The 19328-nt window shown below is 38.2% G+C and overlaps 1 protein-coding gene across 2 annotated transcripts in view; it reads left to right on the top strand.

Moving 5' to 3' along the window:
• Inpp4b (inositol polyphosphate-4-phosphatase type II B) overlaps positions 1-19328 on the top strand; it is a 400041-nt gene that overhangs the window by 231416 nt on the left and 149297 nt on the right. For both annotated transcript variants that reach the window (XM_038312818.1, XM_038312820.1), the window contains exons 11-12: positions 8040-8170; positions 8530-8634. In XM_038312818.1, the coding sequence (XP_038168746.1) occupies positions 8040-8170; positions 8530-8634 (236 nt within the window). The remainder of the gene's footprint in view (positions 1-8039; positions 8171-8529; positions 8635-19328) is intronic.

Here is a 19328-nt window from a genome sequence, read left to right on the forward strand (position 1 = left end):
GCATGAGGATTAGAATTGTTAAGCAAAAGGAACAAAGATATAAGAGAAACAAAAGACAGAAACACACAACAGGATTGGGAAGGAAATTCAGTGAATACTGAACCCGCCCACATTTGTTTTGTTTCTCACATGCTTAGATAATTCACTCTAAAAGGGGAGGGGGAGGCAACAGACTTTCTTGACGTGATATAAGGAATAAACCAAGTATCTTGCAGGCAGCTACTCCCTGAACTTCCTGCCAATCTCCTTTGAAGGAGCAGGAATAGAATGGTGGAGCGGGATCCATCTCTAAATTCAAAATAATAATTAATCACACAAGGTCAGGATCTCTTGTTTGTATTCGTGAAGTTTCCCAAAAGCCAACAAGGGGACCGACCGAGTCCCTTATGTAAAAGCAAAGAGCCTTTATTTTATGCAAGTTTGCAAACTCGGTCTCTCCGCATGTCCAACGTATTGGAATAAACGGAGAGCCCCGAGCTCAGTTAGAATTGAGTTTTTATAATAGTAAAGGTGGGGGTGAGGGGTTCTGAAGTTCAGGATCCCTGATTGGCTGACATTTGTCTAGAGGTGTCCTGGTGAGTGTGTGCGGGCAGGTGGTCCTATCTACAGCTGTTGGAATGTTAGGCATTTCCTTTGGATGGTCTGTTCTTGGGTGGTGCTCAGGTAATCTCAGTTTGTGGTTCTTCCTGCAGCCAGGTATTGCTTCAGGGTAAACTACTGAGACTCAGGCCTCTGTTAAATTTATTTATGGCTGAGACCTACTCTGGCAGGTGGTAATGGTTGGAAGTAAAGAACTTCCCTTGGTTCATATTTAGCTTATCATGGCTGGCTTCTACAGTAGACACGCCTGTAGTAAACAACTTTGAAAAAGCAAAAATAAGCTCAAACTCTCTGACCTTTAGTCAAGGTGGGACAGGGTCACATCTGTGGGCCCCCACCATAGCCAGGAAAGTGAAGGGATAAAGGATAAAGGGATCCAGAGTCCCAGCACTCCTTTCAAAAACCTGATGCCAGAGATCTAACTTTCTCCGGCTAATTCCTAAACATCCCAGTTGTCTCCCAATGTCTCCTCTACAGCCGATGACTAGACTTTCAACACACAGGCTTTGATGCTGAATTAAATATCCAAGTCATTGCAGAATAGAAGAGTAGTTAAAGCAACTGTTTGGGTGTTGCTATACTCCCACAACTTCCCTGTACTGGAGAAAGGACCTCTGGAGGTAGTTAGTGTAATGGATTATTAAAAAAAATGCTGCAGATCCCAGAGTAGCTTAATGTGGGATCCCCAGCAGAGGCAGGCAGTAGGCAGGGAGTCCCGAGAGCAGCCAGTCCTAGGCAGGGACTGTGCATGAGACCATGCTGCAGGTCTCTGAAGGTGGCTGGTCCCTGGCAGTGTCTCCAGCAGTGGGCAAGAGACAGATGGAGAAGGCACACCATGCAGAGTGAGGTTGGATATTTATTTAGTAGTTATGGAAGGGAAGGGAAAAGGGGAAAAGAACAGAGAGGCAGAGAGAGAGAGACAGAGACAGAGACAGAGACAGAGAGACAGAGACAGAGAGACAGAGACAGAGAGAGAGAGAGAGAGAGAGAGAGAGACCCAAGGTGCCCTCCAAGAGGGAGATGGAAAAGAGAGAGAGACTTAGGCTGCAAGCAGGAAGGGAGACCTGCCTGCCTCAGCGAATGGGGGAGGGAATGGGCATGGCTTGTCTCTTAAAGAGACAGAACAATCATTACAGTTAGGGGACAATGAAGCCCTTACCTTATTTTTTTGTTTTTTTTTTTTTTGTTTTTTTTTTTGTTTTTTGTTTTTCGAGACAGGGTTTCCTTGTAGTTTCTAGAGCCTGTCCTGGAACTAGCTCTTGTAGACCAGGCTGGCCTCGAACTCAGAGATCCGCCTGCCTCTGCCTCCCGAGTGCTGGGATTAAAGGCGTGCGCCACCAACGCCTGGCTTAGCCCTTACCTTATTAATAACCCTTATCTAACCTGGCCAGTAGCTATGTAAACAGGGGAAATCTGGACATAAAAAAAAAAGCAAGATTATGTACCTACAAAGTATAGCCAATGATATGGCTCAATAGAGATAATGTTCTGTGAGGTAAGGGGCAGGCATCAGGGGACCCAAACTGCTGATATGTTTTCTTTGATTCACAGGCTTCAGAAGTCTCTACAACTGCATTTCCATCGATAAACCAGAGTATGATATTTTCTCATGCAGCTCTGGCTAGCCTTTATCTGGTCTAAAGCCAAACTGTCTGGGAGCAATGCCAGCTTGGCTTTGCACCAGGCAGTGACCATGGATGGCTTACTTGACTTCTCTGAGTCTCAGTTTCCTCATTTGTAAAATGATAATGATTGTGATGATAATTGTACCTTCATCACCATGTTACAAGTAATGAAAGAAGAAATGTCTCAGGTGCTTAGAGCAGTAACACACATAGAGAAGCTGGTTAAATACATACCAGAAACATTTTTCTGTAATGTTGGACTTTGCAGTAGTTGATACAGTCAGAACTATGTATCAAATGCACTTTGGAGAATATTTAAAGAAGCTTGTTTTGGAGTTGGATGGTATCGAAATAAGACCCCACTTAGATACTTTCTTAGAAAAAAAATATTTCTCACTTGGAAATAAGAGAAAGTGAGTAGAATGTGTTTAGTCTGTGCTTTTCATGACTCCTGCAAACAAGTTGGCATGGGCCAGAGGGGTTGAGAGAAACCATCACTCCATGCAGTGTACACTGCAGCATGGAGCTTAAGATATTAAGTAGTTGCTGTTCATGTTTTGTGACCTCTAACAGTAACAAGAGTAAGACATTGCTTAGATGCAAACACCAGTTCACTTTTATCAAGAGTAACAAATAGACTCTTAGCCTGGAACAAGGTATGCTGATTGCTCCTCGTGTTTTCTAATGCAGTTGCCTAAAATTAAATTATAGAACCCTACTGTTTATCACATACAAACAGATTCTGTGATTACAACTTAATCCTGAAATAACTGTGTTCTAGTTCCCAGTCTTTGCATATAAATTGAAACCTTGTTATGTGTGGAGAAACCATTTATTTTAATGTCAAATGAAAATCAGAGTGAATGACCACTCAGAAGGTTCCATCATTTTCGGTGTAATAGTGGCTCATCAATTACAGCATTAAATACACAGTCATTTACAAAATGCATGTTAAAAAAAGAAACCTGCCATTTACGGATGGAATTGTCATCCCTGTATCGGCTGAAACACATTTTCAATTGTGGGCAGAACACACCATGAAACCTGACAGCTACTTAAACTCTGCTGGCTTTATGCTGCCACCTAACCCTTCATGCACCTGAAGCTGCCCACCAATCATTTACGGCTCTACTCTTCCCTGGTCATTTACTATTTAATTTTTTCCCTCACAGATAATTTTTGCGACTTCTTGTGGGTTTGATTTAAGGTCTAATTTTGCTTAATAAATGGAAACAGCTTGATGGTTAAACTTGCTTCTCGTGCCCACCCACGTGTGGCTTTATGATATTCTAACTACCAAAGTCTTACATTTAAATTGTATAGCTATTTTTACTCCACAAAATAGTTTTATGGAGCGCATTCTGGGAAGATATTTCTATTTACTTCAACAATAACAATTTAAAATACAGTTTTGCTGTCCTGTTACTCAGTCACAGTCTTTGGAATATAAATTTTTGTCATGCAATTTAGTCTGACCACATTCTTAAACTGAATTAGCTGCTAGTTTCAGATACTTGTTGCAATAATTGCTCTTAATCATTTCAGGAATTTTTTAAAATTTATGAACCCATTTAAAAATTATAATTGTGGATATACCCTTCTAATATAAATGTATTCATGCATGTGCCTTTGTTTGAGAAGGAAAGACATTTCCTGTGCTTTCAGAAGCCCATCGCCAAGTCGGACATCTCCACAATGATTTCTACTGTGCAGACTTGGGAGAATATTTGTGAAGTCAGTGATGAGGAGTAAAAGCTCATGGAAGGAGCTGAACAGCTTATATTTCAGATATTTCTCTCTCTATTCCCTCATTGCCATTACAATTGCTTTTGCCACCCTTGGCCTCATGCAGAGAGAAATGTAGTATATTTTATGGAAGTATTGTTTAGGTATCAGTGTTCCTTGGAGAAAATATATAGGATATATTCCTATAGAGACTCACATACTATTTTTTCATTCATACATACATATACATACTTAAGTTATTCATATACATATCTTATTATATGTATATATATAGTCATATGTATGTACATTTGCTTGTTTTACAATAAGGAATTGACATATAATATTATGGTAACTGACAATTTCTAAGTGGCTGTCACTCACAGTACATGTGAGCCATGTTAGAATCCTCCTCTTCTACAACCCATCCCCTCCCATCAGTCTTAAAATTTTCTTTAGTTATCTGTTGTCTGAAGTTTCTGTCCTGCCCGGTTCCCACATCATTAAGTCCCAAAGAAGTCACAGAGGTTTACATTAACTATAAACTGATTGTCCCATTAGCTCAGGCTTCTTATTAACTCTTATAACTTACATTAGCCCATTATTACATTACATTATTATATTATTATATTACATTAGCCCATTATTCTTATCTGTACTGAGCCACATGGCTCAGTACATATTTCAGCGGTATAGTCACAGTATTCACATCTTGCTGCTTCTGTGTCTGGACACAACTGCAGAAGGAGCTTCCTTCTTCCCAGAATTCTCCTGTTCTCATTGACCTGCCTACTTTCTGTCTGGTTGTCCCGCCTATACTTCCTGCCTGGCTACTGGCCAATCAGTGTTTATTTAAAACATAATTGACAGAATATAGACAATTGTCCTACATCAGTTATCCTTAAGTCCTGTTTCATTTTTTTTTTTTTTTTGCTGCAATAGAAATATCCTGCCTCTTGCAACATAATTTGACATTGAAATCAAATGCAAGCTTGCTTCATGGGAGGAGGTGTGTAGGTGAAGGTGAAGGGCTGGTATCTGTCCCCACGCTGGGCCTTGGCTTAGTGTTGCCCTCCATTGCTCTATTCACAGTTGCCCCAGGGAACAGGGAGCATGGTATCAATGCCATTTACCAACTGAGCCCCCATGCAAGTTTTCTGCATTGCAGATAAAACATGAAAAGCAGGTTTGGTTGTTTTACATGAAGATTTTGTGAGACTCATTCTGTGTTCAGTTATTTGCCTTCACTCTGCACAGCTTTGTCTCTGTATTATTCAGTGAATGTGTTTCCACATGGGGCAGGATTGTTATTAGTCCATGCTGTGGAAGGTTCAGGGGACCGTAATAACTTGGAGGAACCTGCATGTCTCCTGACAGAAAAAGCTGGTGCTTTTGAAATATTTAGATAGGATGTTACAAAACCACACAGAGATAGCAGGTAGTTCCTAAAGTTATTGCTGTGAATCTGTCTCAATTATTCATTGAGTTTGAAGAATGCCACACTTTGTGCATGGGATGTCCTGACCTACAGAGCATGAACTATCTGTGTTGCAAGCCTGAGCCATCATCTGTTTCTTTGCAGATGTTTGTACATGGGAGGGACCTGTGATTACTAATATTTCAATACCCAGCATGTTCTTCTCAACCTCCTCTGTTTCCTTTTTGTCTGCTAGAGGACAAGGTGGAGTTGGAGACAGGCTAGAGAATTATGTAAGATGAAGATACTAGTGAGGGAAGTCCAGGGATGACAGGAGATTGTTCTTGGCAGGGGAGTGGTTCTCTGGGAGGAAGTATTGTGCTATTGGAGACAGGGAATATTGTAATAATGCATGCATACATAAAAAATCAAAGTGTACACTTTATTTATATATATATATAACTTTTTAGAATTATTTTTATGATACATTAAGACTTCATCGTCTTTATATATCACAAAGTGTTGGACTACACTGTGTTCTAGTTTGCTTTCTTTTGCTGTGACCAGAAACATTTTGATAAAAATCAATCTGAACAGCAAAGGGTTTATTTGTCTTATACTTCTAGCTCACGATTCAGCTTTTAGGGAAGTCATAGCAGGAGCTGAGCCAGGGACTGCAGTAGAAACCATGGAGAAAGGCTGCTTCGTGGTTCACTTCCTGGAACATACTCAGCTAGCTGTCTTATACAGTCTGGACCCACTTGCTTAGAGATGGTGCTACCTTCAGTGTGTTGGGCTCTCCCATATAAATCCTCAGGCAAACCAGACATGACCATATGCCAATCTGATCAAGCAATGCTTCAGTTGAAATATTCTCTTCCTAGGTGAACAACTGTTCTTGAACTTCTTGTAGAATAGGAAAGACGTAAGTGTAGAAAAATGAATGTGCTATAGAAAATCTCTAAGCCAATAGACAGAGAATTTGATAGAAAGAAGTGTTTGAACTTGGAAGTCTGGCTCACTTAGCAATAAATTACAATATCAAAACATTGCTGAAAATAAACAGTCCTGATTTCCTGATTGTGAGGTTCCCTCATTTCTGTTGCCTATTAAAGTCTTTTTAATCCAGTTTAATGTGTTAATATAATTACCTTATTTCAATTATCTGTTTAACTGTACAGAAGCTCAGTGCAGCTTTTGCTGTTTTGTTGCTCTGGTTTCAGCCTCTGTGTGAGCTTTTCTCAGTGTCAGCTAACCCTGTGCTGATGGGTCTGTATGTGTGCCTCTCGGTGTCTTTGTTAGAACGACCAGGCCTGTCTGTGCATTTCTCTGCAAGACTGTGACATGTTACATACATGCAATATTTCATCCCATCTGTTGTGGAATCCTGACAGTTTATCTCGAGTCATTCCCACCCCATAGAAAGCTGAACTTTTTGGACCATGTTTCGGGAAAACATCTCATAGTCAAGGGCATGCATAACCACTTGGACTCATACCACATGAAGTTCAGAGATATTGTCATGTGTCCTCCTTTTCTTCATCATTTAAACCTTTAGTTAGTATTTCTGATGAAGACACAGAGGCACCATAAATCAAAAACACATATATATTCATAGTACATAGAAACACTAAGCACTAATGTTCATATAGAACTATAAAGTGAAGACGAGAACCAGTTAAGTTTATGTACCACACAACTCTCTATCTCAGACCCAACCTTCTTATCCTGCTTCTTCTAGGCTTGGAATTCTGGAACTTTCTGGAATCACATGCATGTCTTTTCATTCTTTTGCACTCAATTTGAACATCCTATGATTTGAGGTCAGAGAATGTGATTCTTCCTTCTTAAACCGTCTATTTCACTATTGATTAATTACTTCTCCAATGAATATTGTGTCATGAAAGATAATCTTTGGGAAAGCTGAGAGTGAGATTAATGTTGGCAATGACTGTAAAGACCACATGAAAGATGGAGTGGACTTCATCACAGTCCCATTGAAACAAAGCAAAAGCAACAACAAAGACCAGCAAACAAGCACATTTATATACACCATCAATTATTCTTGCACTTAACATTCCTATAATAAAGATTCTACATCTTCTGAATTTATTAGCTTGGTATTTAGCATGTTTCATGTCCAAAATAGCAAAGACATTTCATTATCGCTGGTTAAATTAGCGTCATGAAAATGTGGCCAGCAAAAGGTCATGGAAATGAGGAGCCATCCAACTGCACAGTGTATCTGACCATTTATCACTATCACTCTTAAAAGGCAATCTGATTATTTAAATTAACTTGGCTAAAGGCTAGAATTTGGTTAAAAGTTAGTAACTTCAACCTAAATGGCAGGATTAGGTATTCCTCTGGATAAAGCCGAGATAACACACATGCATGCAGAGAATTGAAATTGCCCTTGAGAGAAATTAATGACAAGGGAGCTGACCCAAATCTTCTGTATGTGAGATTTCATCAAAAAGTTCACTTTTTTTGGATTTTTATAGTCTAAACTTCTTATAGTTTTATTTTATTATTTTTTATTTCAAGCTGACAAAGTCAGAGTTTCCTAAGAAGGGCATTGAAAAATTTGTTATTCATCTGATAGTCCTAATTAATAATTCTGACTGTTGAAATAAAAGACAAAAATATATGTTCTATTGTTTTCTTAACAGAAACCAGGAGTTGAAAGAGCTTGGTGACCTGTCTCCACACTGGGACAACCTACGGAAAAATGTCCTTACTCACTGTGATCAAATGGTGACAATGTACCAAGACATTCTGACAGAACTTAGCAAGGAAACAGGTATGGAGCAGCGACTGCTTTCTGAACGTCCTGTGGAAACAACAGCTGGAATGGCTGCTGTGGAGATGAGAGAAGCGAAGACTCAACTCTTTGTCGCTCTCTTGTCTCGTCAGCTAATGCAAGGGAGCATGAGCTGTGTTGCTCTGCATTGTGGTATTATTATGGTAATATTATAATAAAGGAAAGAATTTTAAAATTGATGTTTGTGAAGAAAGTGGAGGACCTAATATTTTCCTTTCTGAAGTTCTTGTAAGATCATTCATTTTTGCCAAATGTGTCCTTGACCACACACATATTTCATGTGTGTTTATGGATCTGTTTATTCATTTGCTAATCATTTCTAATCTTCCTTCTTCTAGGGTCCTCTTTCAAATCCAGCAGCAGCAAAGGAGAGAAAACGTTAGAATTTGTTCCAATAAATCTACACTTGCAGCGGATGCAAGTGCACGGCCCTCACCTCAAAGGTATCTGATATTCCTCTGGGAGTGTCCAGTTCTGTCACAGTGTGTGCTTGTTTAACAGGTTGATGGTAGCAGAGACCAAAGTTGAGTTAGGGTGGCAGGAAGATGAAACAGCCAAAGCTGATGTTGGCCCTCAGCGACGAAACAAAGCAACACTGTTTCCGCGTTTCATGGAAGCTTACACATGTGGCATCTGACTTGACTTAGAGATGAAAATCCAGTCTCATCTCCCGAAATAGAAAAATAGGAAACAAACTTTTCTGTTGTTATCTTTGGTAGAGGCCTAAACTCCAGAGTGAAGCTCTACCCTGCTCATGTGCTTTAGTGACTGTTAACAGCAATACTCTTTCTTGTGGGAACAAGTGAGTACGTGAAATTTAGTGAATGGAAGGTGGCAGAATATTTTGTTTGATCTCTTGTTCATGAGTAAGTTGTGGGTTCTCAGAGCACAGCGGAGCTGGATCTCAAGTGATTGATACAGTACATTTTTTTTATTGTTCTATAAAATCCTTACTTTTTTTTAAAATTGTTATTACACTCATTTAATGTATTTGTGTGTGAGTGTGATGTGTATATGTGTGCAGGCACCATTAGAGTACCTAAGCAGAGGTCAGAGAATAGTTTGCAGGAATTGCGTCTCTCCTTCAACCAAGGATCAAACTCAGAATTGATGACAAGTGCTTTTTAAAAATGAGGTATTTTCTAGTCCCCCTTGTAATTTGAAAGTAAAATACTTTAAATGTTCTTCATAAGTTTGTAACTGGAGGTTTCTCCCCTGCCCTCCAGTCTCTGAATAACCAATCTGAGGCTTAATATTAATTAATTACTGTTTGGTCTATTGGCTCAGGCTTATTATTAACTACCTCTTACAACTTAGATAACCCATTTTTATTATTATATGCTTCACCATGAGGCCTGTGGCTTGTTACCTCATATCTTGCTTCCCTGGTAGCTACTGGCATCACTCTGACTCCACCCTTTTTATCCCTGTATCTCTGTTTGGATTTTCCACCTGGCTCTATTCTTCCTTACCATTAGAGAAATCTATTTCTTTATTAACCAATGGTTAAAACTTATTCATAACATACAGAGAGACATCTCACATCATAAGTCCCTTTAACTTATTTATCAGTTTTATTTCATGCTTTATTTTATTTGAGACAAGTTTGCATGTAGAGTGGACTGGCCAAAATTTGCCATATACATGAGGTTTATGATCCTTATGTACCTCCTCTCCTGGCTCTGGGATTATAATTGTGTGTCCACAACCTTCAGTTTATTATGTTGGGAATATGGTGGAAGGATCAAGACATTCAAGAATTCTCCATTGATTGCTATCTGTCAGTAATTTGAAGTGAACAATATGGAAATTTTAAAACCACCAAACATTAAAATGTAAGATTATATTTAAGAACTGTCACTATTGGGCTGGAGAGATGTCTTAGAGGTTGAGAGCACTGAGTGCTCTTCCAGAGGTCCTGAGTTTAATTCCCAGCAACCACACTGTGGCTCACAACCATCTGTAATGAGATCTGGTGCCCTCTTCTGGCCTGCAAGTATACATGCAAGCAGAACACTATATATTTAATAAATAAATAAATCTTTAACAAAAAAAAACCTGTCACCATGTATTTTCCTAATAGCTAGTGTGACAAGATGTGTATGATTCAATAAGGACCGTGTCTTGCAGCAGCAGATTTCGCGTGACTTAGAGCTGCACCAGACTTTACATATGACCTAGGGTCTTCGTTTAATTCTTTAAGTCATCATTGCTCTTAATACTGTGCATGATTAAGTGAGATGGGATATCTAAGACATATGGAGCAGCATAGGAATAGCAGTTAATATGTTGTTGTCCTTTGATAGCATGAAGTCAAAATGTATTTATGTATGTCATCAGAACCATTAACACTAGAGAAAACTAAGATTCCCATCAAAGGAATATGTCTTGAAGTAGGAGCTGGCCAGGATTAGGAAAGAGGTGAACTAGAGAAGCATTTTGAACTGTTTTTATGTATAAGTACTTAATGACAGGCACAATACGATTAGAAGGGGAGGAATTTTGACTCTAGCCATGGAAAAATGACAGTGTCCTTACCCATATATACCATATGGAGCCAAATGAATACAGATGTGGGTTCAGACTGAGGTAGGCATTATAATATTTATAATGATTAAATATACAATGTATTAACCAGGTTATATTATCAACTCCTTATCTCTTATGAAAATTTTGTATTCTATGGAATGCTCTAAAACATCTGAAAGATAAACTACTGTGGACTAGGATGTGTTACAGCTCTAGAGGGAAAGGTGGCCTGGCTGGTCTAGAAGTCAGGCTATATCTGGAGTTGCTGCAATAGAACAGTTCTGGAGGGAATGGCATCCTGATTTGATGGGAAGCCAGGCTATACCTGAACTGGGGTGTGGTGGGGGATGGTCTCCTAGCAGTATGTAGCACTCCTGCTGCTCTCCTAGAGAGAGCCAGTTCAGCTGAGGCCTATCTAGTCTCTTCCCCTAAGGGAACTCATAGTACAGTTACAGGTTTCTTTTTCTGCTTCACTCTGCTAAAGGGGAAGCCTGTGAAGAAATGTAGCAGCCTCCTGCAGCTGGGAGAAAGGCTGTTACCTTTCTAACCTACTCCTTAGGGTGTTTCCCAGAAGGATAGAACTGTTTCTTTTTTTTTTCAACCCAACCAAAGAGAACATCTCAGCAAAGGTTCTTTCTTCTACTCCACTCCTGTGAAAGAGCTTCACCCAAAACTCTTTAATGAAGAGATTAATTTGGGAAGGAGGAGTCCAGGAGAGTGGCTGCCTCTGCTAGGATGGTGAAGGACAGCCAGCAACTGAACAGGCAGAGGGGCTTATGTAGGGATTCTTAGGGGATGGAGTTTTCGCAGGGAGAAGATTTTCTACTCAGGGATTGGTTGGTTTTCCTGCTCAGGGATTGGTTGGTTTAGTTGGTCAGGGGCAGAGATGGCTCTGGTTTCAGGGCCAAACTGGGTTTCTTTCACTTGCCTTTTTAAACCTTTGGCTCTATTTTCAAGGCTAAGACATATTTCTTTCACTGAGTCTGCTTCCAGGGCCAAAGTGTGTTTCTTTTCTGGTTTCAGAGTCTAGGTGCACTTCTTTGGTTCTGGGTTCAGGACTAAAGTGTTTCTTTCATTGTCTGGGGTTTCAGATCCAGGGTGTGTTTCTTTCACTGGCTCTGGTTTCAGGGCCAGGGTGGGTTTCTTTGACTGGCCCTTTTTCCTACATTGGACGAACACACTATTTTTAGCATCTGATTCTCTGAACTGAAAGGAAAACAACTGGGGACTAAAAGGCAGGAATTTAGAGAATCCAACAAAAACTGGTTTAGCTAATTTGATTTGGCATGGATATTGGCCATTAATGACTACCATAATGAAAACCAACAAACAGTGGTAGCTAGACAACCAGAAACCCTATTGTCAGCGAGGCCATGTACCCTCTAAGCCTGAGGCAAAGCCTTCCTTAATGATTAGGTGGTTGCTGATCTTTCTTGCCTTTTTTTTTTATTGACATGAGTATACACCTTGCTAATCCTGCAGCTTTACACGTTGCCTTAATTTTTTTTCCTCTAGGATTCTCTGTGTCTTCCTCTCTCCTCACTCTCGCTTGCTAGCTTTCTGTTCAGTTTCTCTGTCAGAACACTGGTCATGTTAGGACAGAGCACATTCTAGTTGTTTGCCATCAGCTTGAGTCGGTTGCAAAGACTCTGTTTTAAAGAACGGTTTGAGAGTGGGCAGAATCTTCAAATGCAAGGCTAATGTTGGGCTTTTAGAACAGGTGACTGAGCAGCACTAACGTTGTGATGTCTCTTACTGACAAATGAAGTAGCCTGCAGGTAACTGCAGGTTCCTTCAGATTACTCATCTTCATTAATGACTTAAGTGTACAAATATCCACAACAGACATGCTGAACACTGATGAAATAACAGCAGGAACAGAAATAAAACCCCCAGAATGAAAACTCTAAGTGCAGACTCCAGAATACCTCAGTGTCTTTTACTTTTACAGTCTATCAGTTATAAACATTATAAAATACATATTCTTATTCTATTATAATAGTCTGTTGTAAGTCTTATGTGTTGGATATAATAAAGTACTATATTTGTGGTATAAAATGTAATGAATTCAAATGAAAGCAATTGTTTTTCTTTAAAGAAGTAGAACTTTAGTGTTAGTTTTGGGCACTTAATCCTGTAATTGAGCAGCAACATTTTTGGCAGGTCTGTTTGAAATGTATATTATTGAATTCTTTTATGTAACTGTATTATTCATGCGTTACTAATTTCAGATATCAGAGCTCTATAAATCTTAGATATATAAGCAGAATTTTACAGTTTTATTCTAGTGCTTTAATGGGTAGAATTTGTTAAAGGGCCATGAAGCCATAGTATGTGCTACAGAAACAGGGAGGAAAGGAGAGAGGGAGAGACAGAAAGGCAGACACAGAGTGAACACTTGCTCCAACTGAGTCAATGAGACTTATATTTTGGGTTCCCGAGGCAGCCCTGCCCACGAGTTTAATTCAATGTGTCTTAGTTACTGTTCTATTGCTGTGATGAAATACCATGAATAAGGCAACTTACAGAAGTGTAGTGTGGAGCTGTGGGCAGGCCTGCTTTTCATCCCACCCGGCTCCTGCATGGTTAGCTTTACACCCGAAATAACAACACACAAATTGTATTCTTTTAAACACTGTCTGGCCCATTAATCCCAGCCTCTTTCTCACATCTTGACTAACCCATATCTAATAATCTGTGTAATACCACAAATGGTATCTTACCGGGAAAGATTCAGCAAGTCTGACCTGGCGGCTGGCTTCATCCCAACTCTCTCCCTGAGCAGAGGCATGGCAGTCTGTCTAACTCAGGAGAGGCGTGGCATCTGACTGAGCCATCTACCTCACTTCCTTCTTCCTGTTCTGTCTACTCCACCCACCTAAGGGCCGGTCTATCAGATGGGCCAGGCAGTTTCTTTATTAATTATCCAATGAAATCATCAGATAGATAGAAGACACACCTACATCACAGAAGGAAGCATTTAACTGGGGGTTTGCTTAGTTTTAGGAGGCTGGTCTGTAATCATCATCACAGGAAGCACGGAGACAGGCACAAAGGAATAAAGCTGGAATGGCAGCTGGAAGCATGTATTTTATCTGCAAGATATAGTCAGAGAGAGAAAGGGAGACTGTGCACAATGTGGACTTTTCAGCCTTAAAGCCCATCTCCCAGTTATAGAGTTCCATCCAACCTTTTCTAAATATTCCACCAACTGGGAATCAGACCTTCAAATATATGAACATATGGGGGGCAGTCTCATTTCAACCTTATTGTGAAAAGGCAAACCAAAGATATACCATCCCAAAATGGGAGTCTCTCATAGTCTTTTAGTTGTCGATTGAGTCCACAGTGAGGGGACTAGCTCTGGGTTTGTAGAAACTAAAACCAAAACCTTGCAAGCATACTACTGCGTGTACATGCACAATCACTGATTTTCTGTTAGCTATTTCAAGTGGTTGCTATTAAAAGTACCTTAAATAATGTGTATCTAAGAATATAATAAAACAAGAATATTAATATCATGAGAGTGAACTTAGAATCAGGTGCAACACCAATTAGATTTTTCAATGTAACTGAAAGTGTTAGCTCCACAAGGAAGGACCAAGCAAAAGGGCCTATTAGAGTTTCCTCAATGCTTTATTTCGAGAGTGTAGATGCAGCATCTCCTCAGTATGGATAATCTTTCTCATGTTAGCTCAGTCATGATCCCAAATTGTTTGAGCTATTAAGAAACACAAGCTCTCCAACCGATTGATGTCAAATGGATTTGTGTGCCTTTTAGAAATCAGGGATTATGTTTAAATTGTTCCTTGATATGAGATCATCATGCATAGAGTTTTATATTAACACATTTTTATAGTTGAGGAGATTTTAATAAGATCTCCTGTAAAAACAGAACCATCTCATTTCTATTATTAAATGCCACTTAAAAGCTACAAGATATCTCAATTATGAATTCTCAGATAAATCTGCTCTCAGTGACTTGATGAAGCTCACCCACTTAAATGCTGCTTCCCTGTGGCATGGTACGTATTGCAATTTTCACGAGACCAAAGGTGTTTTTCAGACACCATATAATGTCAATAAAGGAAGGCACATTTTTAAAGAAAGACAAAGGGAGAGGGCCTTTAAATACTTTTTTTCCTTTTCTATGCAACACTCCACCTTGTTTTTAATGATTGTCTTTTGACACCAAAATCTGAAGAGTTTGCTCATATATAACTAAAAACTGTTCAAGTTATGAAAATACACAAAGAGTGGGAAAATATGAATATTTTAAAATAATAGCACTTTTCCTGGTTATGAAATTGCTACCTTTCAGTTTGGATTTTGTTATATGACTGATTCTATTCTAACTCTTCTACCTGCTCTTGCCTAAGGAAAAACAATCAATTGCCATTAATTCTTATCTTAAAGGAGTATGGCTAAGAATAAATGTGGCTCTTTAATTGGACATTTTTCTTCATTATTCTCAGACCAGGAAATTAACTACCTACATTGATCAATCTGCTATTCTGTAGCAACTGCAAGTGAAATTCAAGGCCCTGGGACCCTAAGAGAGAAACCTAGTTGTTCAAACATTTATCAGTAATTGTTGGTTCTCAAATGATTATTGCAAAAATACTAAGCCTCATTTAAATAATAATTTTGTGGATTCCAGAGAAGACACTGGTTTTTAAGTAATCGAGTGGATACTGTATACAGTGCACTGTTATTTCAGATCATGAGACAGTTTACATGTCCATATCTGTAGCTGCAAAACAAAATAGTGTGCTCATACTGAAATCCATGTTCATGTGGGGAAGAAGATTCAATAGGTATTTTCTAGTTGGTTTCTTCTGTATTTCTTTTTGGCTTTTAATGCTAAAATTTAAAAATTCAAATAAGCCTTTTAAAACTGTGAAATATGAAAAAAAAAAGCTTTGCCATCAAAGCTCGTGAACATAGAATAGATTCATAATGTTTCAAGCTTTCTAAAAGTTGAGTCTGTCTGAGAGTCAGAACCAGTATACTTATAAACACAGGAATGCCAGACCAGAGTGGGACTGTCACACCCTGACACAGACGTTAGGTGTCCCATACAAGAGCCTGCATTAATGGAATATCACAGGTGACTAGAGACACGGGAAAATGAAAGAGACTCCACTTTAGGATTTCTATAAAGTACTGGTTCCGCAACTGGATGATCTCAAGTATTTTTGCAAAGGTCAAATGGGGGGATATTTTAGCGTCTCTTCTCTCTTTAAAATATATCTAGTGGTGATTTAGAGTTTCTTAATTATATTATATTGTTTATGCTTTGACCTTTTCTTTAATCCATTCTTCAGTTGAGGAACATCTAGGTTATTTCCAGTTTCTGACTATTATAAATAAAGTCACAACGAACATAGTTGAGCAAGTATCCTTGTAGTAGGATGTCCTTGGGTATATGCCCAGGACTAGATATAGCTGGGTCTTGATGCAGATCAATTCCCAACCTTCTGGGGAACCACCGAATTGATTTCCATACTGGCTGTACAAGTTTGCACTCCCATTTTTAAATTGGATTATTTGTTTTTTTAAATACCTAGTTTCTTGAGTTTTTTATATATTTTGTATATTAAATCTCTATGGGATGCAATTTGGTTAAAATTTTCCCATTCAATAGGCTGCTGCTATATCCTTTACCTTACAGAAGCTTTTCAGTTTTATGAGGTACAATTTATTAATTGGTGATCTTAGTACCTGTACTATTGGTGTTCTATTCACAAAGCTGTCTCCGGTGCCAATGCATTCAAGGCTATTCCCCACTTTCTTTTCTATTAGGTTCAATATGTCTGGATTTATGTTGAGGATTTTGATCCACATGGACTTGAGTTTTGTTCAGGGTGATAGATATGGATGTATACTAATTCTTCTAGACACAGACATCCAGTTTGACCAGCATCGTTTGTTGAAGATATTTTCTTTTTGTCCAGTGTGTATTTCTGGCTTCTTTATCAAAAATCAGGTATCCCTAGATGTGTGGACTTGTGTCTACAATTTCAATTCAGTTTCAATACCCACCTATTTTATGCCAGACCATGCATTTTTTAAAATTTTTATTACGATTTATCTGTAGTACAACTTGAAACCAAGGATAGTGATACCTCCAGCAGGTCTTTTGTTGTTCAGGAATGTTTTAGCTTTACAGGTTTTTTTTTTTTGTTTGTTTTTCTGTATGAAGTTTAGAAGTGTCTTTACATTTTTTCCCCCTCTTCTTTTTCCCCTGCATCCAACTGATGTGTGAGGTCCTTTTATGTATGTGTTGTTTTTATTGGTTGATGAATAAAGATGTTTTGACCAATGACTTAGTAGAACAAAGCCAGACTGGAAATCTGAGCAGAGATAAATAAAGAAAGTAGGTAGAGTCAAAGAGACACCTAAGGAGAAGGACACTCTGGAACCTTAGGAACCTTACTGGAAGGCCACAGCCTCATGAGGGTACAAAGATGGATAGAAAAGGGTTAATTTAAGTATAACTATTTAGGAATACACTAGAGTCATTGACCAAACAGTTTTTAATTAATATAGTTTCTGTGTGATTATTCGGGTATGATCGGCTGGGAAATGAACGAACAGTCTCTGCTTACATCCAACCCCTCCAATGTATTGCTCCTTGCTCTTATTCAAATTCAGAACCTCTTTTTATTTGTGGTTACACACACACATGCGCACACACACACATTTTATACACACAGACATACACATGTATATTTTTCCTAAATATAAAATAAATATAGTCTTCTTAGTCCATATAATGTTAATGATATATGTATACACATGTGTGTATGTGTGTGTGTGTGTGTGTGTGTTTTCAGGGTGAGCTTTTGGTATTGTATAGTCAATTAGTGTGCTCTTTTCTCTTGAAATTTTTCAGTTCCTGGCATTTCACCTTCACAAGAAAACATAACTTGCTTTTTATCAATATGTAAATCTTCCCTAGAATTTCATACACTCTACCTTTTGTTTTTAATTTATTTTTATCTTCTTGTAAATATGATAATAAATGATACATAAAATATTCAAGCTGGTAATTTCGTTAAGTGAATGGGACAAAGAGGACTGTTCTTAATAAACTTTACAAAACACTTTTTAAAAAACACACATGCTGCAACTTTTTGAATAAATTTCTTTCTTACAAAGGTGTGTGCCATCAACAAAGCTAATTCATGTGCATAGGAGTGTTGATCACATAGGTCTATATGTTGATAATTGGAATCAAGAATCTTAATGACAGGGAAAGAGATTATAAAATGTAGAAGAAAGGAAAGAGTCTGTTTTATAGTTCTGAGTTGAAGGGAAAGATATCAGCATGACTCACATTTCTGTTGTTTGTCTAGTGTAGAAAAATAGGTGAGTAAGTAGCACAGATGTTGGTGTGCAGCAGTTCATAAGTAAAAGTGTTTTCTAGTTCTGTCTACTGACAGGGATGGTGACATTGCAGTAGAACACAGCATACCTAATTCACAGGACTTGATTCTTAAGATTTATTTTCTAATCAAAACACAATGGCTATTTGTATTTTGGCCATTTGTGACTTTCTATAATGGTCCCCATCTAAGGAAAAGACAGGGGTGAGAGTTTCTCTTATCAGTGGGTATAAGGATATATGTTAAGAATGCAATTAGAGATTACACTGGTTTGGGAATGTGGCAGTACTAGGTTCTCCTCTATGGTCCCTATTACTACAAGTACTTGGCTATGTTTTCAATGTGAGGCATGAATTACCTATACTGAGCAAGTATAAAGTCAAATTAGACAGCTGCTGGTTACAGCCCATATGTAATTGCCACTGTTCCATCTTTGGTAATCTCTTGCCATGCTGGTCATTGTGGCTAACCAGCTACTACATGGCTGAGTCTGACTATTTGTTGCTTTTCTCCACGGTACTTCTGATACTCTGAAAACTTATCCTTAGGATAAGATTCCTTGTCTTAACCATAAGGTAAAATCTTGCGGTAGGAAATAATTAAATTTCTCATAAAACAATTATTCTTCTATCCTAAGAAATATTATAATTCATTAGTGACTTATCAAAAGTTAAGAAGTTATTATGTTGTAATTGTCATTACAGTCCATTAATTGGTTGTTAAGTCTATGCTGTATGAAGTGTTGGGTCACATGGGAAATTGTATTTTATTTCTCCTGATCTGTATTTTTAGAGTGGTGACATTCTATTTTTAAAAAGTAACAATTCAGATGGATTTAGATTGAGTAATTTTGAAGAAGCAATGGTGTCCACCCGAGACTAACAAAACAATTTGTTTTTCTCAGTAAACCATATCTTAGAAACAACCAATATGTCAATATCAAAATCAATTTGAGAAAGATCTCCTATGAAATTAGATTTCACAACAAAAATGTAGTTTAACCAGAAAACATACACTCTGTTTTCCTTAGAATATCTTTTATTTGAATATAAAATGATGGCATGTTTTGAAGCCATAAAGTTCAGGATCAAAAGATTGAATTTCAATTTAAATGTATGGATTTGTTTTTTATGAAAAGCAAAGTATCTGACTGGAAAATAAATTGAGACATTTTGCATTCTCTCTATTGTATGTAAGAAGTTGCAAAAGTATGTATT

This window comes from Arvicola amphibius, chromosome 15 (assembly GCF_903992535.2).
Source record: "Arvicola amphibius chromosome 15, mArvAmp1.2, whole genome shotgun sequence".
NCBI lineage: Eukaryota > Metazoa > Chordata > Mammalia > Rodentia > Cricetidae > Arvicola > Arvicola amphibius.